This window comes from Dermacentor andersoni, chromosome 6 (genome assembly GCF_023375885.2).
Source record: "Dermacentor andersoni chromosome 6, qqDerAnde1_hic_scaffold, whole genome shotgun sequence".
Lineage (NCBI taxonomy): Eukaryota > Metazoa > Arthropoda > Arachnida > Ixodida > Ixodidae > Dermacentor > Dermacentor andersoni.
This window is the reverse complement of record NC_092819.1, coordinates 53,880,490-53,903,429: the sequence shown is the minus strand read 5'-3', so window position 1 is coordinate 53,903,429 and position 22,940 is coordinate 53,880,490. Positions and strand designations below refer to the sequence as shown.

At 44.4% G+C, this 22,940-nt stretch overlaps 1 protein-coding gene across 5 annotated transcripts in view; it reads right to left on the bottom strand.

Moving 5' to 3' along the window:
• Positions 1-1,826: 1,826 nt before the first annotated feature.
• LOC126522876 (cyclin-dependent kinase 16-like) overlaps positions 1,827-22,940 on the bottom strand; it is a 153,328-nt gene continuing 132,214 nt past the window's right edge. For 4 of the 5 annotated variants that reach the window (XM_072288734.1, XM_072288735.1, XM_050171720.3 and 1 more), the window contains 9 exons: positions 21,489-21,545; positions 18,768-18,882; positions 17,143-17,237; positions 16,964-17,026; positions 14,732-14,976; positions 13,007-13,253; positions 10,021-10,111; positions 7,972-8,019; positions 1,827-7,043 (listed from right to left, as the gene is read on the bottom strand). In XM_072288734.1, coding sequence (XP_072144835.1) covers positions 7,009-7,043; positions 7,972-8,019; positions 10,021-10,111; positions 13,007-13,253; positions 14,732-14,976; positions 16,964-17,026; positions 17,143-17,237; positions 18,768-18,882; positions 21,489-21,545 — 996 coding nt within the window. In that variant the 3' untranslated portion in view covers positions 1,827-7,008. Of the gene's footprint in view, positions 7,044-7,948; positions 8,020-10,020; positions 10,112-13,006; positions 13,254-14,731; positions 14,977-16,963; positions 17,027-17,142; positions 17,238-18,767; positions 18,883-21,488; positions 21,546-22,940 lie in introns of all 5 variants that reach the window. The other variant, XM_072288736.1, reaches the window with a different exon arrangement.

Genomic DNA, 22,940 nt, shown 5'->3' with positions numbered 1-22,940 from the left:
TAGATAATGCATAAACTAAAACACGTTTGCCATTTCAAGCAAGAAATAATACGAACCTGTTGCCTCCAATGTACTAAACTATAAAGTGTCAATAAGTTATATTAACATTTCAGTTTCGGTTTCGAAAGCCTTGTTGATACAGAAATGTTTTGAGACCCTCCCACTCTCGTGCTTGAAAGCAGAAGCAATTCACGGCGCATGTATTGCGAAAATGCGCCGAAGTATGGCTGAAGTGAAAAGTTCGGTAACAAGGGCGCAGAGGTCCTTGCACGTTACGCCTGACCAAGAGTCACTGGAGAAGTATAACTTGGAAGGTACGGATGCGCCACTGTTTCCTAGTGCTAGAGCTCGAGCGAAAGCCTTGACAGACAGCCAATCCCAAGGTAGATGTGGACCCTTGGATTTGGTGGCACATACCAATGCCTCATATACCCACTCATGGGTATTAGCCGACAACCGGGTAGTTCCATTGCAAACTTGACCTGCGCGCACTCGACACCCTCAGGTCGCCTCGCACTGGGCATTTTCTCAAGCGACCTGCCACTGAAGAGGCGCTTGTCTCGCCACCCTTGGTTGCAATGACAATGAAATTCATGTGCTATTCTCTGCGCAAATAAAGGAAAAAGTTTGTAAAAGTAATTCAGTTCCGCATGCACTTAAGCTTATTCAGACGGAGGAAAACATGGACAATTAAGCTGTCGCATTAAGACTGTCTGAAGATATTGCTCGAGCAGTGAAATAGCGACACAAACACTGCTTTCACCTAAAACCCACTTTTTCTTGAGAAGCGCTTGCCCATACACTATAATGCAGGTACTATAAATGGGATCACGTCTTTATAAAATAGCTGTTCCGTGAGTATTCACGTGCATATAGGCAGGTGCCTATTTCCTCTACTTGGAAATTTTTTTGCGGCCAGTTTCGTTCTTATGCCGCGGCGGTGTCCTAGCGGTAGAGCATCCGCATCTTGTACGCGCGAGGTACAGAGTTCGAATCTACCTTTTTTTTTTTTTTGGTCGGTAGAGATGTACCCTAGCTGGCCTGGTGCTCACCTTTGGTTCACATATCGAAAGGGGCCCCAATAGAGACTTCTTGCGAGGCATGGTCTCTGGGCGTCTCTTGTCCAACCACAGACGGCATTGTCTAAGGGGAAGCCCTGTGGGAGGCCCATCCGCCGGTTAGCTACAAGTAAAATAGGTACAAGCACACTCCCGGCCTGGTGCTCGGCCATCATGGGACCTCAACGCTTGGAAAGGGGCGTTTTAGACTCGAAGGCGTCCCCACCTCAATAAGTGCATTTGGGGTGCCATATGGGAAATTGTCGCCATGGGCTCCTGTCCAAACCTTTTTGTTGCGCTCGCGAGGGTTTCAAGGCGAATTCAGGGCGCAGGCTCCTTTTCCCAAGCGTTTCACCCCTGAAGAAAGCCGAACGCCAGGCAGGGCTACACTTGTCCCCATTTAAGCCAGTGGGCGCCCGGCGGCAGTGGGAATCGAACCCACAACCTCCCGCATCCGAAGCGGGCGCTCTAAACTAGGCTACGGCTGTGGAACACCTGGGTCATCTGATATGATTTATTGTAGCTTCTATTGCATCTAAGGAGAACTTGGCATTAATAAAGAATACTGTAAAAAAAAAGTCATTTTTATTGCACTGGAAACTGTGCTGGTGCCGAAATTTTGCACGACATCACTGCACTGCTTGCTAAATAAGTTGTCAGGTAAAGCATTTGCTGATCAAAAAGCTGAAAAAAGCAGCTTGGTGACAGTGAACAAATTTGCCCAGCATTCAACAACAGTCGGCAAGGAAGCCAAGAAATGAGCACGAGTACTGTCTGGATCAATGTTTTTATTTGTCTATGTTGCTATTGCATGTTTATGTACAATTTTATTTACAACAGCTTGACAACAAGTTCTGAGATGCAGAATACATGTTCTTGTACACACGGTTGTGGTTTCCGACAACAGCCCCACAATGCTTTCTTGCCTTCAGGCAACACACTCCACACGCATGCACGCAAGAAAACACAGTTTCCGACGCTTAAAAATTAAAAAAAAAAGAATGGAAGGAGAGCTATCCAAAGACATTTCAACCATGTGGAGAGGTGAGCTTCGGAACCGAGTAGTCTTGTGGAATGAATGCCTCAGAGAGCTTTGACAAACACCTTTCCCCTTCCTCGGTGAAGCGACGACGCGGCAAACTACCATGAGAAACTGCAAACCTGCCTATGGCACACACGCACTGTCAATGCGCAAAAGCTTCGTCTCCTTCTCCAACCTCACCCAAAAGCGTTGAAAAATCTGAGCAATCGTCATAGAAACAGGCCAGGTACAGGTCCTCGACTTATCACACTGGGCTGTGGGCAAGCACCTCTGGCTGCCGAGACGAGCCAAGACAGCTGACGCTCGCAGCTCCTTGCGGTACTGTCAGTCAAAAAAAAAAAAAAAAAAAAAAAAAAAAAAAAAAAAAAAAGAGCACTGGCTGCGAAAGCTTAACCAGAGAGTTTTGAGACCAAACATGACATTACCCTCTTGCTCAAAAGAGGCGTATGGTCCTTCATCATGCGCGAAATTGTACTGCAAGCCCGTACACACTCTGAGGCAATACTTGTTGTGTTGTAGACTTTCGGGGAAAAACACGAAGCTCTGTGGCACGCATAGAAGAGGTTACAAAACTGCAGCATGTTCGGCACTCTTTTTCTTTTTAACAAGTACAAGGCAAACCGACATGAAAGTGAACGCCCGATTTCAAGTGTCCCTTGCTTTTTCCCTCAAAAGTGGGAGATGTACCATGTGACAAGTTCTTGGATACAAGAACTACTTAGCATGCGTCAGCAATTGACACACACACTTGCACCTTTGCAGTAACCATTGTTCGAGCAGTAATCGGGTGTTCCCTTTCGCACCGGCGCCCCCTGCACCGTTGGTGCCATTTCACATACACACACACACTAAGCTCAACAGTGGGAAGAACACTATCAGAAGCATGTCAGTCCTAGGGCAGCCGCAACACTTTTGCCATTATTACAAACTGAGCGATTTCCAAGAAACTGCGTTGGACACTGTTCCACAGTTCTTTAGAAAGCTTGTCTCAATGTCTAAAGAGAGCAGCCAGCGTCGAATGTGGCCACAAAGCTACGCTTCAACCAGTTTGTCAGCCATAAGTACCATCAGCCGACTCCCCAGAGTGCGAGAAAAGCGTGCGAGACAAGCATGCAGGCTACATAAGGACAAGTAAAAAACGCGGGGACGGGAGAGAGTCGGGTACTGGAGATGCAGGTGTGCAAATTGTGAGCTCCTTAAATGGTTAGATGGATGGACTTTTTCTCTGGTCAGCACCGAAAGAACTGGACAACTCGACACAGCAATCAGTGCACGATTTGTGTACTTTGATGGAGTGCTGGTGCACCTGTCTCGTATAGTTGCGGGCCTTCCCTTGAGCATCGGGGACTGGCTAAGAAGGATATAACACGTTAAGCTATATGGTACTACACGCAAGCCTACTCTATGTTCACTAGTTTTAAGTCTCTGCGCGCAGTACAGTTGAGAAAGAGTGAGGTTTCTTTTGAAGCTCTCAAAGAATTGCACATTTCTCACATGCAACATGTACACAGCACAACAATGTCATCTTCCCTCCTGCCGTTAAGTTTGTCTTGATTTCCTTATACCTGTGCTTCAAAATTGTACTTGCACCCAAATTCGGCCTTTAACAATGTAACCGACTGCAATAGAGCCGATTTTACAGGGCTCAGGGCACCTGCACACCCACCCATCTTACCAGCACCACAATGCTGGTAGTCCTCACTTACACATTGTACATAAGCTCAAGGCAACTCGAGTTGACGTTGAGGCTAGCTGTATTACGCATTTCACCGATGAGCTACGAGGCTCGCACATACCAGCCCTGCCCTGGCTGCATAATTCTGATATCCTTATCCTGACTTCCTCTGCCACCCTTCACCCCAAAGTTTGTGGCAGTCCTTCACAGAGAGAAAATCTCGGAAAAGTAACGAAGTTCAAGCTGTAGTTGCCATTCACGCTGCCAAGGATAACCTCTACCGGCACCTCCCGCGACGGCAGTGGCTGCAGTAAAACTTGCAGAGAGACTGGTCGATTAACAGCCCTCGTGAGCACCGTCTGCACAATCACAACTGCAGCAGATAAAAGATAAGAGAAATTTGGACGCACCAGCGGCAATGGCAGCAGTAGTCAGTCCTACCCTCACAACAAAGCAGGTGCGGAGAGATACTCCGACGGAAAGAGCAAATTTCTCAAATATCGGTGAGCAAGCCCATATATGCTGACCAGCAAATACGATGTATTGGCAGTACCCCCTCACAAGATAACATGCATAGACAGTACGCATCTCACAGCAAGTTGCAACAAATTTGTCCTTCGTAACAACATGTGCGCTTGTTTTGGCTTTACTAACATTGACTGAGACTACACTAGCTTGTGCAATGAGGTTTAGCTGGAAAGAGAGCAGGAGGTCAGAAGAGGGAGAGAGATTGAAGACGCAGGAGCAGCATAAAAAAATAGTCGAGCAAACAGAGTAAAACGAGACGAAAAGCTAGCTGCTAGCAGTAAATGAGACCTATACTGGAAATGCCTTAACCAGGGAAACCATTCCTAGCACAACCTGGCTGCCAAACTCAATTTGTGCCCTCTAGAAGCACTCCTATCTGGCACAACTAGTGCGCAACTTTCTGTGGCTATGCAAGCAACGTTAAAAAACATACTCTGGGATTTTACACTATAAAAACCACACTGATTATGAGGTCTTGTGGCAGGTTGGGCTTCTGCGCATGTATCAGGATGCCAAGTAGTCTGGACCAGCTTCATTTTGCTACAGTCTTTTGCCACATTGCAATAACATTCTCATGATCTTTAAAGACACAATTCTAATGAGGTCCTACATCATTGGACTAGTACTAGCTAGTCCTGGCATAGTCTCAAATCATGTTCCACATTTACTTCAATTTCTCGCTTACTGAAGCTCTGTTCCCTATGATAATGACACCTTAGAGGTTTCCTGGCATCAATTTATCGCTAAAGCTTGGCTTCATATTTGCCTTTTGTGCGCATTTAAACAGTACATGTTACAACTTGCTCAATAAAAATGCACAAAATAAACATTAAATAAACATGGCAACGTGGCAAAGCCTATAGCCTCTCCTCGACCACATTCACCACTTTCCCACATCGGGGATTGGCTAAATGCAAAATTCTCAAACCAGAAGTTTCTTTTTTTTAATGCTCTCTTCTGTAAGCTTGGAGTGTAGAGATCGCTGTTAAAAACTTGCTTGAAACGAAAATGACGGATTTTCTTGAGTGGAAGAGCAAGCCTTCTTGAAGTGGAAGAGCAAGCATGAAACAGGTGAACAAAAGTGGCACAAGTATGCTTCCCCATGGTTTTCAAGACTGCCCATCTATCGCTTGAATGATTCACAAGTAACATCGTGATAACCTATGCTCTGCAAGCCAGGCAATCAACACAATCAAAACCATCCGTACAACTGTGTGTGATAAATATCAACGTCCCACGCAGCAGAATCCTTGTACGTCAGAAGAACAGGAAACTGGTGTATTAACGTGGCATCGTTACAACGTGAAGAATGAGAACCGCATTAATGGAAAAAATGAGAAGAAAATGAAACAGGACCATGCAGTGGATTATAAATATCTGCAGTGCGTCTTTCAAATACCGCAAACTCCAACATAAAAAATTTCTTCTCAGACTGGCAGATTTTGGTATCTTAAGTTTCCTTCTCGCATTACATTTCAGCTATGAAAGTTTACAGGTGTTCAATTCCTTCTTGGCCTTCACAGAACCTTATTGCCCTCGCATCATATTCTCGACCATGCTATTATATGCATTTTTTCGTGGACCACCTCGAAGAACGCATATTTTCTCTGCTCTACACTGCTAACATGAAGCTTTCATGCCACTCGAAGTGTGCCGACAATAAACAGTGCCCCAGAAACGAGACACAGCTGTCCGTCGCATGCATCGCCCTTTCAACTTGTCTAAACTGTGCGTTGGCTTCCTTTTGGCAGCATAGATATCACGAGGGCTTCCAGGTGGATGAATGCGACGAGAATGGCTGGTGCCGTATCCTCTTCAAACAGGGTTAATCGTTTGTCCTCCACTACCAAGCTAAGCTAAGCAACAGCTAAGGGCGCGGGAAACCTGGTACCCTTCGGGACATAGTTTCCCCTTAGGGAATGCAGCAAAATAAGAACAGCAGGAAAGACAATTGCTTTCGTACTTCTTGGCAGATTTTCCCCCCTTCCTGCTGCTTCTCGAGCCTCAAACACCTGAAACATAGCTGCTCTCAAATCAGAGCCTAAAGGTATCCTCTCGGTAATGAATGGACGAATTTGTAGCGACAGCAGAATGGCGTACCACTCCCTCCTCTGCAAATGGATGCGCGGAGGGATGAAAATATTCAGCGTTACATACTATGAGAAAGAACGTCGAGCCTAGAAGAAAGTGTGACATTTCATCAGTGACGGGCATAATATGTGCTCGATGAGGCCAAGCGTTTCAGCAGGTGGGTATCTGGTACACATTTGTGCGCCAAGTCCATGCTCACACCATACTATTTCACAACGCGAGGCCGGCGTTCTCTTTCATACTGTACTGGACTGTAGTTCATCATACAGTGCAGCGCTACAGTTTTGCCAACAGAGGAGACGCAACAAACGGCTGCGATCGATTGAGATATGTTGATCACAGCTGTCAACACTGATGACGCACATAAAGAGAGCGACAAAGAGAGACAAAAAAAAAATAAAAATGTGCGCGTGCGGGAGGGGAACTGGCGATGTCGGGCAGTAACACCAGGAACAAGAGAGTTGAGCCGTGGCCGGGCATGACTAGGAGCCGCTGTCGACCGACCCTATCGTCCTTGGGTGCCGTAGACAGATGAGTGGGAGCAACGCAAAAGGTATAAGTGTGTGTGTGCACGTGGGCGAACAGAAAGTTCGGACGAACGGCAGCTGCTCTGGTTACACCAACGGTGCGTTGCGGTCGTATCGAAGACCTGGGAAAGAAAAAAGAAGATTCGGGTTTTTAGACCCAATCAAATAGCAGATCAGACATCAAGCCGTTTAGACAAATTTAATTTCTACCACTAACTTCTAACTCGCGACCTGTGGGCTACACGAACACCTAACATCCTAACAAAATCCAAATATCCTAATATATCCTAAAGATGTGTGTTTCACATCACAGAATCCATTGCATGTCCTTGAAAGAATAACGAGCATGGGAAAAAATTTGCGACCATCGCCACAGGTGCCAAAACAACTTTTGATGAGCTGGTGTCAACCTAACCATGTAAACAACTAGAGCGATGACAAACTATAGTGCATACCTCACAAACTAAGAAAGGACTTCCACTGGCAAGCTCAGTTCATAAAAAATTGCTGTAACTTTGACTAGTTAGCTTTAAGCAAGGCTCAAAGCATCACGAAAATGTATGCTTGTAACGTATGTTTACCTATATAAGCTTTCAGGTGAAGTAATGAGTGGCCACAAATTGTGGTCCTTCAAGTGATTCTACAAGCAAATTTGTTCTAATCGTTCATAAAGTATGAAAGCAGTAGTAAAACAGGTATTAGTAAAAGGACATGTAAAAGACTTGCTTAAGGTATTCTACGTGCTCTTAGCCCCACAGCAAGCAATGGAGAAGAAACAAAAGGGAAAAATAAAAAATATTTCTTGGGCAATTCAGTCTTGCACGTGCGCATCATACTGTATCTTAAACGTAAGCATGCTTATGACTTAACATGCAGTAATTGGTGACCGTACTATGCTACTCATCAGCAATCATACACTCCAGCTCTGGTGCAGTCATTAAATTGGCATGCTCTTTTGACACAAATAAAAAAAAAGCAATAAAAGTAAGAGAGTGCTAGAAAAACAGGCCAAAATGCAGACACACACCTATTTGAAGTACTGGTACTAACTTGCTGCCCGAGTCAGTTGTACCCCGGGTATTGTGAAGATTGAAGCAGCTGCAAATGGAAAAGGATGCAAGACCAGGTAAATGAATGCTCTGTAAGCTCAGAGAAACGCCTGGGAGCAAGTCCATGAGATACATCAGGAAAGCAAAAGGAGAATAGCATGTGAGAAGAACACTTGTCTCCTCTCCTGTTTACGTTCTGTGCCTGTTGCAGACTGCGGACAGGAAGATAAACAGGAGTGCCGACCTGCATATTGCGCCACGCATTTGCCATGTCTCATTAATCTCCCAGCGACGCTTTGCACCTTGTTTTGTACAGTGGCAGCTTTGTAACATGCTCCCTTCCCTTTTTTTCCATGCTAGCTGTTAGAGTTACATGTGTGCGTTGCCATACAGACAGTGCAGCAAGAAAAAAAGAAAAAATCTACTCGCTTGTGAGAAAAAACGGTGCTCGTCAGCCAGCCAGAACATGATATTGCTAAAACAAACAGTGGTCGTGTTAAAGGGGCCGTGACAAGGTCCTTGAACTATGCTCAGTTAATCCTTGTAACCGAGAGTAGAGGAGCCAATACGATTATACACACAAGGAACTGGGCTCTCAGAGCACACTTTAGTTGGAAATTACAATTTGAAAGTGTCGCACGGAATGTGTGATGTCCAAAACCCTGCGAGGCCACCACTGCATTGTCTGCTTCGAAACAGTCGGGAACCACATTGGACATCTTGCTCTGCACGCTGTGACACCAAACCATGCAGCGAGGGTATTGCCGTTGAATTGCGCCCGCAATTCTTTCATTCGCATGATAAAAGCAGCAAAAGACCAGGAAAGATTTGCAGAAACTATCTCAGGCTGATTGTCGAGAAATGTATGCAAAAACGAAACAACGCATGGCAATCATGACATATTTCTGGCTCCTGCAAATCGCTTTCTGTGCTCGCAGTGCACAAAAGTGCAGCCTCAGAGATTGGCTACAATTACTCGAAAGGAGCCATAGCTGGGGGTGCGATTCGTTTCGCCACCAGTTATTGTTGCCAGACTACTGCACGGTTCAACTGGGATATAAAAAAAATCTCAAATACAAATTTTCAACCACACCGAAGGCGCTATAATTTTGCCAGCTTGCTGTGGGATGCGTACCATTTATCATGCAATGCATACTTCAAGCTTGAAAATCTGGCATCGTGGTCAGTTTAAATGCGAGTCACTGAAGTATGCCAGTTCATCATCTGCTGCTAGGAAAATGTGCAATAGGCCCATTGCAGAGCCGAGAGCTCATGGCATTGTCGATGATGTAAGAAGGCATGTCGATGATGCAAGAAGCTGTTGCTCCACGAAGCTTGGATCGGCAGGTTTCTAGTACGATGGCCTTATCAGGTAAGTTGGCGCTCCTGCCTATCTTATTTCGGGCAGAGTGCCGGGCAAACACTTTTGCATGTCACACAAAAGGGATAACTATCTGCATGTATTCAGTGGTTGCCCTGATGAGTGAAGACTGGGACTTTTGCTAACTTGAAATGTCAAAAACATAACTGATGGAGTTTTACAGCCCTAACTTGCACATTACGCAACGCGGAGAGAGTGGAGAGAGTCCCACATTGAATCGACCGCCAGGGTTTTTCAGCATGCGCTTTGATACAAGTACACAGGCATTTTTGCGTTTGGCTCAGGATGACGCAATTGATATACAACTGCACTTGATCTACGAAGCCAATGCCAAAACTTTGAATGACGCTACAGTGACAAGCACTGCGCTAATGCTAACGGACATCTCTCGGTGAGCAATTGGAAATTTTGTGTACAGCCTTGCTTGGCTCTTATACCTTGCTAACCAGTACACACCAGTGAGAGTTGGTCCTGTTCGACAAACCACTGTTAACTGTTAGTAGTATCTATTGATTTGCTTGCGCAGGCATGGCTTGCACACTGCTCTACGTTTCCCAACCCTCGAAGCGTCAGTGAAATAAGTAGTGAAAAAATGAGTATGCAAGGCAGCATGCAAGTCATGGTAGTTTACAATGTCTTCAACGTTGTGAAAGAAAAGTGTCTACTTACTGTCTGGAAGTTTGTGAACATTTGGCCCCAAGCTGTCAAAGTAAGAATGCCTCATCGCATCTTTTGCCGATATCCTCATCTTTGGTTCGAACTGGGTGGGGGGAAAAGACGAACAAAGCAACATTAAAAGAAATCCATAAAATTAACTTCTGCACAAAGCCTGCCGCATTTAACACAACCTTATAATATGTTAATGAACTCATCACTGCAACACCAAGATTGCAAATTCATATGACACACAGCAACGTGTGGATATTTGGTGTTTCTTTTAATGCAGTTCCAAAAGTGAAGAAAGCAATCACACATCAACATTTTTAAATGTCATAAGCAGAGAAATTCTGGACTCAAGTACCCGTAAGCATAGCAGCAAGCTGAGAGGAGAAGACTGTACTATATATTCATTTTGGAGGGTGCCATACGCAGCAAAGAACATTTTCGCGCTGTAGAAAACAACGCGATAGTCGAACCTCCAAAGATAAGTTTTTCCTCTGAGAACTGCTTTTATTAAAGGCTAGGCACTTCCCTCTTTCATTGAACAGGCTACAATGCCGGTTGACATGAACAATGTCTCTGCACATTACATGTTCACTTGGGCAGCTTCCGCAATGAAAACACATTCAGAAGCAGTGCAAAAATATCTTTATTGTGCCAATCATCACCTGGCACCTCACTAAGTTCGGCTTGCTGTTGTATTTGTGCTTGTGGGGAGAGTAAGAAACTTATGTATGTGTGAGCATGGCGTGAAGCAAGTGTCAGCATTTGAACCAATGGCAACACTTTGACCCTAACAGCGTCGGGGCAGCAAACAATGAGAGCAGCATGCTTTTGCGGGACATTCACACACATCAGCACCAGCATAGCAGACTATTCCCGTCGATGGATGGCATGTCTTTATGCCGTTGCATCTCTACATTCATCATTGAAAAATATGACAACCACCCAGAAAACTGACTGATTGGCCAATTAACGAACAGACATATGTGCCTCTCTGAATGTTTCAATATAGATGATGATAATAATAATAATACTTCCTGAAGTTCTATAGGCCAAAGCCATAATTTGCCTGTAGGGAATGCCGTTGTGGGAGAAATGGGATTAATTTTGACTATCAGGGTTTTTCTGACAAACACCTAAATTTCAGTACACAAAAAAGATGGACACCTGAGCTTCGCCTTTAACCCTTTCGCTGTCACGGACGTGCCGGTACGTCATCGCGCTTCCCCCCCACGGTGTCACTGACGTACCGGTACGTTCTCTATCGTGCGTTCAAAATTTCGCGCCTGAGCGTAAAGCTGGCGCTCCTTAATTGGCCACGCCATCTGTTGACTCTTTCTACAAGTTCGTATATTCTCCCCGACCTGTGTTAACCCATGTATTGAAGAGTACGGTGCGACTGCCACTCCCCACTTTCTCTTTGCTGAGTGGCGCGGTGGCTCCGCGTTCGCTGGATCATGCGTCGCGCGCGTGTGGTTATGGGTTCAAGGGTTGTTCTGCCATCTCCGCTAGTTTGAAGGTTTTTATTTTTCTTCTGTTGGTGCGTCTGCTACGCCGCGTCAAGTTCAGGCGCACGTGCCGTGCCGCCGTTGCCTCTCCGAAAAGAGTGACTCGATTGCTGCTTTCGCTCTCTCGCCGAACCCTCGCTTCCGACTTGCCGCAGTAAACGTAAAACCCTTCGAACTTTGTTTAGCCTTTTTCCATCTCCCTCTGTCTTCTTGATCACGCAACGTCCCATTTCTCTCCGTTGTGCGGGCGACTGAAAGCGCATCCTCCCAGCGCGCGGTTACTTTCGGATGGCTGAGCGCGCGGGACCTTCGTCTGCTCATTTGTGCAGTGGCTCAATTCCGATTTAGAATACAAGCCGAGCTCGGATTCGGTCTCGGACAGAGTTGCATGCGAGGAAGAGGGTTCCGCATCGTCACATTCGGATGTTGAACGGATTTTATAGTCAGGCTGATGATGATGATGATGTTTACTAACAGCAGCTGCAGAACACTGCAATGTGCATATAACATTGACTACGTTATTTGTATACCAATCATAATCAAAAATAAATTGCTATGTTCATTCCCTGTTATGCTCGTTCCCTGAAACCAAGCCGACACTGGGGGTGCGTCACGGCCAGAAAGGTCCGACAGCGAAAGGGTTAAGAGTAGAATGCGATAGGATTCAAAGATCCTTGACTGTTTCTCGCGCATCCCGGCAACTGGAGCGTATGTAACCGTAATGTTTACCGGGAAACACTGGCCGCAAACGCTATGCACGAAGGTGGGCATTCTGGTAGAAACGCGGCCTCTTGCGCGGGCCACAATGCGGCGAAGGCAAGCGACATCTGGCGGTGTTGCAAGGAACCACGCGCGCTGCTCCGCGGCCCCCGAGATACACATGCGCCGGCACACGCAAATGGCAGATGCCGTGGCCGTTCTATGAATGGTAGAAACGCTGGAGTTTGAGTTTTCGCCTAACAGAATTGTGTTTTCATGTAGAGACAAATTACAATCTGATGCTATCACGTCTGTAGGTTGTGTGTAAGTCGTACTTTACGATTTTTCCAAGTATTTCAGCTTGAGAAATTCAATTAGTTCAGTAGCTTCCTTGTGCCACATGGAGGGCCAGTGTATGGGTAATTCTAAAACCTTTTTGCCGAAACGACATCCGATGCCGGACGCCGACACCGGACTTTCTGTGACACGGGGCCGTTAATGCTCTCGCATTAATATTCTTGATTCTGTCACAGTCAAAATGTTGTCCCCATAGTCAGGAATGAAACATTTGATTCCATACCGAGAAGCAGAAGCCCAAAGCCACCGACTTACTGTCATGTACAATTCTCGCAAAACAGGGCAAAGCCCATTGTAGCCTCAGTAAGCTGGTTCTTATGTCTAACACTAGGGGTAATCAAAGGTAACTTTCAAGAAGGGTATTGAAAAGGATATGATGGGCAGGTAACGTCAGCGTAGGCCAAGGCAGTGGCTCCGGTAAAGTGTACCTTGAGGAATTCGAGCAGGAGGGACACGCCAGGTGCTCCAATGCGTGGCACCTTGGAGCCCAAGTTCTCGGGCGTGTAGCGGGGAAAGCGGTAGGCCAGGAACTCGGATCGAGACTCAATGCCTGGCCATGTGGTTTCTGTAGGAGTGCCAAGCGTGCGGAAGATGAGGTGCAGCTCATCCTCCACCGTAGAGCCAGGGAAAAGTGGCCGCCCGCTCGCCATCTCGTAGAAGATGCAACCGACGCCCCTGAGCAACGAAGCAAGGACCAACATTAACGCTCATAATATTTTGTAAACTACACGGCACTTCAACAGAGCAAGCAATGCTACGGCTGCCAGAGCAACCTTTCAAACTACAGTCGAACCTCTCTTTCCTATACACTCCCATTATCATGCGCCGGTCAATTCACTGTCCTTTCCAGTGTGCCACCTAATCTGCCACAATATAATGGACACAGATATACAGTCGAACTCCATGCTAATGGAAGCCCCAGATAATGAAATTCTTGCCACTACAAAACATTTTCATATACCTGGCAGCCATCCACAGGATTCAATGCATGTTATATCTCTCGACAACAAAACATCCCTAAACTGCAATACTGCACAGACGAAATCTGCTGGAACATTAGACCCCATATTATCAAAACATGTGACGTTAACAGAGCAATAAAGTTGGCATCCCTGTTGTAGATTGTACCATTAAGCCCTTACTCCTGGAAACGGCATGTTCATTGCAGTTCAATTCATTTGTGCTTTTGCCCCCCATCAGCTCTCGTTTCACCCCGAGTGTGCCCCCACTAATCACAAACCTGCAGCCCTTGCCACCGATGTTGGCATTCCCACAAAGCTTAGCTGTCCAATGGCCGAGTGTACTTTATGCGCTAGATTCCTCCAGCAGCACAAAATCATCACAATATTCGGCACAACATCGGCCACGTATTTTTAGAAAAACACACAAGGAAGCGTGTCTGCTCCCGCACAGCCAGCAATATATTCGTTTTCAATATTCCTTTTCTAGTAAATAATCGAATATTTTCCAATACCTAGTCTTCAAATTGAATTAGAATATACAAAATACAGTACTTGATGGATTTCAAAATTTCCAAATATTCACACGTCCATAATGATAACCTAAAATGAGCATTCTCATACAGCTAAGTATTGAGTCAAGGTAAGGCAAGGATCTGTGTAAGTATGCACCTGGGCATGCTCGCCGTGTCTGCAAATGTAAGCTGTAATAAATGCTCAGCCATCATCAACAATGGAGATTTCAAGGGTGGGCAACAGAAGTGTCAAAATACGATGACTCCATCAGATGAAAGGAAAATCCGAGTTCTCTGTGCCACAGTGGCAGTGCCTGTTCTGGTTTTTCTGATTCTAATTGTCCAAATTTATTTATTTATTTATTTATTTATTTATTTATTTATTTATTTATTTATTTATTGAATGTGTGACCACGAACAGCTTAGCACCTTCAGTATGTGTGTGCAACCTTGATTTGTCTTAAAGATGGTAGCTACAGGTACAGATGTTGGTCTTCACACATTTTCATTTTTTTACTGTGCCAATACAGACAGACTGCACCAAAAGAGCAATAAGCTTGCAGGCAACTTGCAAGTACAGCAAGTAATGTGTACTTGTATCTTCGTTGTTGTGCTGTTACTTCATGCACAGTTTTATCCACGGGAAAGTCAAGCAAGTGTGCGAGTGACCAGGACGCACCACATGTCGATGGAGGTGGAGTAGTCGGTGGAGCCCAGGAGGACATCTGGCGGCCGATACCACAGGGTGACCACCTCGTTTGAGAAGGTCTTGATGGGCACCGACTTGGCTCGCGCCAGACCAAAGTCGGCCAGCTTGAGCTCTCCCCGCTCATTGATGAGCAGGTTCTGTGGCTTGAGGTCCCGGTGAAGGATGCGCCGCCCATGACAGTACGCCAGGCCGCGCAATAGTTGGAACAGAAAGCACTGCACGAAAAAAGCAAGCCACCAAGCAATGTCATGTTATCATTAAGTGAGGGGGGGGGGGGGGATAGTCGGCAGTTAACACTGGTCTAAGGATGCTTAGAACAATTTTTACCGTTTCATGCCATCACAATCACAGTAACAGTGATAACATGAAGAAAGCATGTTTCTATGAGGATGGCCATTTTTCGAGAGTGTTTTCGCCTCGACAACAAGCCACAGGCTCACATCCACCAGGAACCAGCGAATAAAAAAAAAATTCCAGAGTCTGGATGCTTTGTTACTGGCCTAAGCATTTTGCCTGTCCAAACTGCAGAATTCTTCTGCAGGGTCTTGAGGAGACCTCTAAGGTTTAAGTAATCTAGATCATCTAACTAAATCTTACGTAGTCCTAAGATTGGCAAGTTAACCAATAGTGTAAAATATATGGCACAACGAATAACATCTTGGAGCCACTTCATTGAGCACAGACTGGCTACACCAGCAGAATCAGAAGCAGTGAAACAAACTTGTGCATGGGCAATTTTGCTGTCAGTGTTACTGCGTTCACATGTGCAAGGCCTCGCTTTCTCCCCTATTCTTCTTGACCGGATGTAGCCCTTGCATGAGGCAGGCTGCCTCTGAAGAATAACACAACCACTAGTGGTCGACTGAAAACTTCTATTCAGTCATCCTCTTCTCTTCCACTTGTCTCATTGTTTGACAAGGTTGCCTCATTGGTGCTCAGCCAAAGCTATTCGTCCTCCTTGCCATCCGTTATTCTTGAAGATGCCCCAACACCTTGCATCACCTTACAGCCTTGAACGAAACTGCACACCACACATTCAAAATTAACGCGCACACTTACTAACAAAACGTCCAAAAGAACATTCAGAAAATGAAATGTTCTTTTATTGCCCATTCGTATAGCAAATCCTTTGCAGATTCAAAATATATGTAACGCATGCTTCGTAAACTCATAATGAGTGCCTGATGATGCTAAATAAAGGGAACTATGTGCATTTCAGAGTGATGGCATTTTCACTTCTGTGGCAACCTCTAAATGCTACAGGTACAATTTAGACGTTCCCTTGTACTATAATCACTGTCATCACTGTGAATGCCTGCATGTAGAAGGAAATCTTCAGAGCTTGATAACAAAGGGGGAATTCACCAGTACGTTAAAATGAAGTGGGCAAGCCCGGCTTGTTAATGAGACTTAGGAAGAGTGCTCTAGACGAGACAGACTCATTCTTGGTACCTTTTGCAACAAAAGAATTGTAATTGGGTTAGACTTGTGCACACCACTTGAAAGGTTTTAATGTGCCCGAAGCCATGGTGCAGCTAAACCTGCTAAACAATGTGACTCCAGGCAGCCACTACCATTGAAACGCGCTTAATGTATGCTGCATAACTGCAATCCAGTGGGATACAGTGACAGTGACAATGACGATACCGTCGTTGGCACACCAGTAAATAGTGCCAGTAGAAGAGACTTGCTGTAATTAACCAGCATACGAGCGTGACTTCTAAAATTGCTATGTCACGCCAGTGAAATCTCGCAGGCCACACCTGCGGTTGGATGCATGATTCTTAGTGAAGTCTTTTTTTTTTCTTTACAATTTTTTTTGCTCCAGAGTGGGGAACGGGGGAAACCTTACAAGAGGGCAGGGCTTTATTTGGGTAAATGTGGTATTTTCGTGACTTGGGCAGGAAAACCGTGTGATAAACAGGACGTCACGAAGGGATGGGCAACAGCGCTGACGAACAACACACAACTATTTTCTGTCCACTGTGCTGTTTTTCATGCTCAAGTCATAAGCCAACCAGCTCAAATATGCATGTTTCTATGAGTATTTTGATGTTGCAAACTGGCCAACGCACAGGATGCTCAGAAGAACTGTCACGACATCAAAGACTGCTCATAACTAGAGTGAGGAACCAACAGGCATGGACTCGCACATGCAATACTCGCAATACTAGATCTATGATCCATAAATAATGCGCTTACTTTTACAGTATTCATTGAGAGGAAGTTTCCACAGTCATCCATATACTGCTTCAAGTCTTTTTCCTGCAAAGACGAAACGAAATCATCACAGTTAGAAAAACGCAGCGTGCATACAACATAGTTATTCTGAAAGAATGCGCAGGGAGCACTTTAATCCAGCACGGCCTAGCAGCACTCACCAAGTATTCGAAGACGAGAGTGAGAGATTTTTCTGTATGAACTATGTCGTGTAGAGTAACTATGTTGTTGTGCTTCAAGTCCTTCAGGAGTGAAACTGCAATGACAAAAACGCAAAAGGTGATTAGAAGTGTGCAAGAATGGAACACAAGTTCTGCAGTGTAGATGGCTCTTAACACTGGTTAAACTATAAGACAAATCATGAGGTCATTTAATAACGGCAAAATGTCTACTCAGTCACAGTAGATAACAATTTGAAGACTCAAATTTATAAGCCATACAAAGATAAACTTCAGGTCACTAGTTCAGCATGTCACAGTAATGTGCTTTGCCTAGCACTAAATAACTGGCAATGCCACCACTGAACATGTCTGCCGCATAGATTTCTGATCAGGAGACTTTGCTTCCACACTTATTTACCAGTCCAGTCCACTCAAGAGATTCCTAAACTTCCACCGAAAACACTACTAGCTGGTCCAAATACGTTGCTCTTTCTCTTCGACTATTTGTTCTGGTCAGCATGACAACAGCCCAGCAACTCAGCTCGCTATCTCTAAGCACAAGAGCCTTTACAATTATTCTGCCCATGAGTGCCTAAAGGTATGTGCCATGAGTGTATGTAACATCCCTGAATTTTTCTTCTATTTTCATCATATGCTAAGCATAGAGCACTAGGATATAATGGTATGTTTTCTCTTTGCATGTTTTTACCGGAAGCATTCAGTACAAACACCGATGATAGGCTACCTTGGTTTATTTTTTTTTTATTTTTGAGATGCCAAGTGTTTATTGCCTAATGAAACCAGACACTAAATTCACCACTGAAAGAGCTCACAATGGCTAACGCAGTAAAAAGATTATACATTTATGGTGACATTGAAATCCTACGTCTTAACAAGTCACTTCTAACTATTATACAGTTCAACTGAAAGACACTTCAACAAACAGGATTAGCCCTTATGAGAGAGTACCACTCTTAAGACTGATTCCACTGCAAGCATTGCCATGTTCCCACTGTGGCAGGGGCTATCGGCAGCTGTAACCTTTACTGCAATGAATTTCGACAGTATGTGGAAGTCTGAACTTATTAAGCAACAAATTTCCCAGAGTGTCCAACCATATTTTTTGTTCACAACTGCACATAACAACAACAACAAAAAAAGACCTTTTGCAGCATGACAACGAAAGCGCAGAAACAACACTGGTAGTTTAAAAAGAATCGAAACCTGCACTGCTGGCCTTGACATTTTGTCCAAGATTGTTATTATCATCATTCCCTAGTCTCTTGAAACTGCATAATCGTTTGCTGTCCTTGGCAGCACTTCTCTCATTAGACATCCATTGTTACTCCAATAAGCTGCCTGCTATCAGCTTTGCACATTATGTGTCCTACCCTAACCTAACTCCATTTCTTCCTCTCACTCTCAACTACAATACTGGCTATACTCATTTTCTCTCTAACCCACACCCTTGTCACGTCTCTTAACCTTGCATCTAACCCAAAGCAAGGAAGTCAATCTGTTCTTTTATTGTTGCAGGAGCTGCCACATAGCACAATAGGGGATGACACACTGTAGCTAATGCTGTGAAACAGTGATAACTGAAGCCTCTAATGACCCCCACCCACCTTCTCTAATGGCAGTACAGGGCGCCCCCTCTTCGTGCTCTAGCCGAATCTCCTTGAGGGCCACCAAATTGTCCGTCAGCCGGCTCTTGCCCTTGAACACCATGGCATAGGTCCCCTGCAGGCCAGAAGAAAAAGAAAAAAAAAATGGGTGTCACTCTTCCAAGCCAATCCTACCCCCGCAACACACCATTTACCCATGCAGTGCAGTCAAGTGCATTTCTCAGAGCAAACAAAAGGCACACTGACAACCAATCCCAACATCATCATAGAATTTCGACAACAACCTGATTTAACCCATTAGAGCCCAGCGTACTTTTAAAAGTACAGTGCCATTTTCATTTGTAAATAATTAAAGACAAAACACAAAGTGTTCCTTGGTACCCCATCTTGCTAAGAAGGGTCATGCGAAGACGACCACATCGTAGTTTTTTGTCAGCTGCATGATGCGTTTGATCTATTCTACACCAAACTTGGAAAAGTGCTGAACATAGCAGGTGCTGCTCTACATGTAGCTTCTTCATTTTTTGTCAAGCATAGCATATGCTTCTCGAAGCTGAAGTATTTGGGTAAGTTTTAGAAAAGAAAGGTGTAAACGATGAATGCATGACATTCCATATACAATACATATTTATGTTGTCCCAAGAAAATGAATGCAGGCGTACTTTGTAAAGTACGCTGGGCCTATGTGTATGGTAGAGGGGCGCACTTGACCTCGAAGCGCACACTATGGTTCTTTTTTACCTATATTTTGTCAAAATATATTTTGCTGCCTACAAGAACTTCAGAGACTGTTGAAGGAAAGAAACGTACTTAGAATTACATCAACATTGCTATTATCCCTCCTGGTTCCTTTCTTGCTGCCAACAAAGATGGTGACGCTCTTTTAGATATAACCATTTAGATATCGCATGAAGAATATTTGAAAAGAAAAATTATTCATGCATCCTTTATTACAAATTGGAAAATTAGTGGGAGGGAACAGAAAACAACAAAGACCATGTATATTCCTACACCAATCGAGATGAGTTATGCAATAAAGTAGGGCAACACATTTTCGTGAACCAGGCGTAGACCCAACCTCTTGAAATGACAGAAAATTGTAACAAAAATGACACCTAGTAATCTCAGATTGTAATGCAATAACCAACTGTCATTGAAAGAGATGTCACCAGTCTCTAATTTTTCAATTACCACTGAACCAAATGCTGAACGCTTCAGTTTTGAATGCCTGTATTCATCGCCAATCATCGTGTTTAGATCAGCGTCAATAATATATTTGCGTTGCGCACGCCTCTGAAAGCAACAGCAAAACCCTTCCTTCTTACTTGATGAAGTCACCTGTTAAGTAAGAACACCTCCATAATAAACAATATTTCCCACTGAAATGCTAATTTTGACACCAGAAGGTTATGCAAGCTTAAGCAAAATTTCGTTTGACTCTTCACTGAAAGCCTTTTTGTTTTTGGAAGCTCCAAGACATAGTGCATACATTTCATGACGTACATCAGGCTTTGCTCCCATAAAGGTCCAGCGTACTTAGTGAAGTACACTATCGTAGCGTTTCAAAGGAAGCGCCACTAGCAAAACTTTTACAATGTATTTACAGCGTGAAAAGATTGTGACATGAAAATCAACAAAATGTAACTGGTAGATTTTTCTTGGGCCTTAATGGTTTAACAACGCTGCATTCCTGATCCTCTATAGAGTCCCATTAACCCTACACCTAGCATCAAACAGGAGGTCAGTCAAAGCAGTCAGTCAAAGCTGCAATATTAGAGGCACAGTTAGATGCCTTTACAACTAAGTTCGCTGGACCTTTGAAATCCTTCATCAGACAGATCACTTTGTTTAAGGGCTAAGCAGGCTAAGCATGTTAAACAACAAAAACTCTATTTAACGTGAATTCAAGAGACAATTGGTGAACCAAGTCGCTAATGTTTTTGTGCGCACTTTGATAGAATGCGGGAGTGCAGTCAAGTTTATTCCACCGTGATTCACTGCATGCTCTATGGCAAAATGCAGGAGCTACGCAATATAAGGCTGCAGATCGTCAAACGCCACTGTCGCCTCCCATGCCGTCAAAGTCCTTGGTTCGTTTACAGGTGCTTCATCACTGTTGGTTTCGTTGACCTGCACATACTTTCTGCCTTAGATGGCTTCGAAGACATCATCGGCAGTCAGTTACGATTACATCACGTCATCAACTACAATGCGGCCCTCAGCAGTTGCACCATCTGTTACATTACAACAAGCAGTGTACGAGTTTAGTGATTCCTGGAGCAGCGCAGTAGGACTACTTCAAGTATCGTCAAGCTATTTAGGCTTGCCGTTAGTGCTGCTGTTAGGATTAGCGTAGAGCACAAACTTGTGACATCAGCAGAGGGCAGTAGAGCCACCGCTACAAGGCATTCGTTGTAAAGCGACAAATTGTCTCTCGGGGATGCCCAAATTTCTTCACTGTACAGGCAAATTTGTTGTAGCAGTGGTCTTTGTTGTAGAGGTGTTCCCAATACATATTAAAGATCGGAATTTGACAGGGGCTTAATCAATCCTTCATTATGGAAGCATTCGACTGTATTACAGTCACTGAAAAAACGACCACACACGTGCATTTCACAGAATTGGGCTACTATGGAAGCGCATGCCAGATACGGCAGGCAAATGGTGGGACACACAGACATAGGCGTGCATGCAACATAAAGGGGATCCTGCTGCTCTTACCTCCCCAAGCTTGTCCAACTTCGTGTAGGTCTCCATCTTCCCAAATCCGATTTCAGACTGCACACAGAGTAAAGGTAAAGAAGACACCATTATCTCATTTTGTGGGTTGCAGCTACATTGCACTGAACCTAAAGGTTTCTCTTTGCTTGTTAACTATTGGCTGGCGGACTATGACAGACAATGAGAACTGAAATCTTGCCGGCAAAGGAACAGGGCAAAAAATATCAGGACACAAGCTCAATTTTTCTGTTACTAGCCGAGAAATGAAGTCAAAGAATAACTGATTCTGTGCTTCAAGTAAGTCCAATGTCAGTTTAGTATTACTGAAAACCAACAAACCAACAAAGAAGATGAAAGAAATAACACCGCAGTGGAAGAGCAGTAGTGACGTCAATTTATTGTGACATTGCCACAGTACAGGCAGGAGTGTCAAAGGCAACAGTAACTTGCAGTTAAAATGGCCGCACAGGGTCAATGTCATGAAATGGAGGACATTTGTTTCTCCATTAATGCTATTAATGATGCTCCAGCCTTTAATAAAACTTAAAAGAATTCCACCTTAAAAGAAAGTTCACCTTAGTATAAGTGCAAACATAGGCTAAGTAAGACATTCCTTATTTGTGCCCTTTGATTAAATGGGTAAAGCAAGCCAGAGCTACGAAAGTGAGATGGCTAAAACCTTCCAAGGAAAATGGCAGATTCAAGAAAAATGCAAGAAAGGCAACGACCTTCTTTAGTGACCAGACGTGCTCTCTAAGTGTGATTAGATTTTATGGTGAACTAAAAACATTTCGACGTGACATTAAGTTCTTTCTGTAAGTTCATCTCAGTTTACTTATTACATTAAGTTCCTGTATCTCCAGTTCCTTGCACTGTTTGGAAATACCCATACCCTAGCTAAACCCTTTTGGCAGCTAAGCAGGAAAAAGACAACTACAGGCACAAGAGCCCTCAGTACATTCGCAGCATGCGTCACCACTGTGACAGCATGGTGGCAGTGACAGCGCAATTACGTTGACATTATGACAATGGCACAATGACTAGCACGTCACCAGGGTCAAATGCCAGTTGGACTGACGGACTTGACATGAAAGTGAAAAAAGGATTGAAAGCTGAGTGAACAGGTATGTGTTCATTGTAGTTACCCAAGCAGCGCTCACAGTTAAGACGGATGACAAAAGTTTGTCTTCACTGTGAGCATAGCTTAGAGGCAGATACTGAATGGAGACCATCAACAGATGAAAAGAAAGTCTATAACAGCAACTGCTCTGAAAAGTAAGCAAAGTGAACATGTGACGGCACTCCTTAAAATATTCCCACAGTCTCAGCCATGCTTAACGCATTCACTGCACGTAGGTGACAGGTGGGTCATAGCAGTTATTTCCTCTGCGCAGCTGTGCAGGGGCTTTTCTGCGATTTGCAAGTGACATTTCTGCTAGAAATTAACTAAGA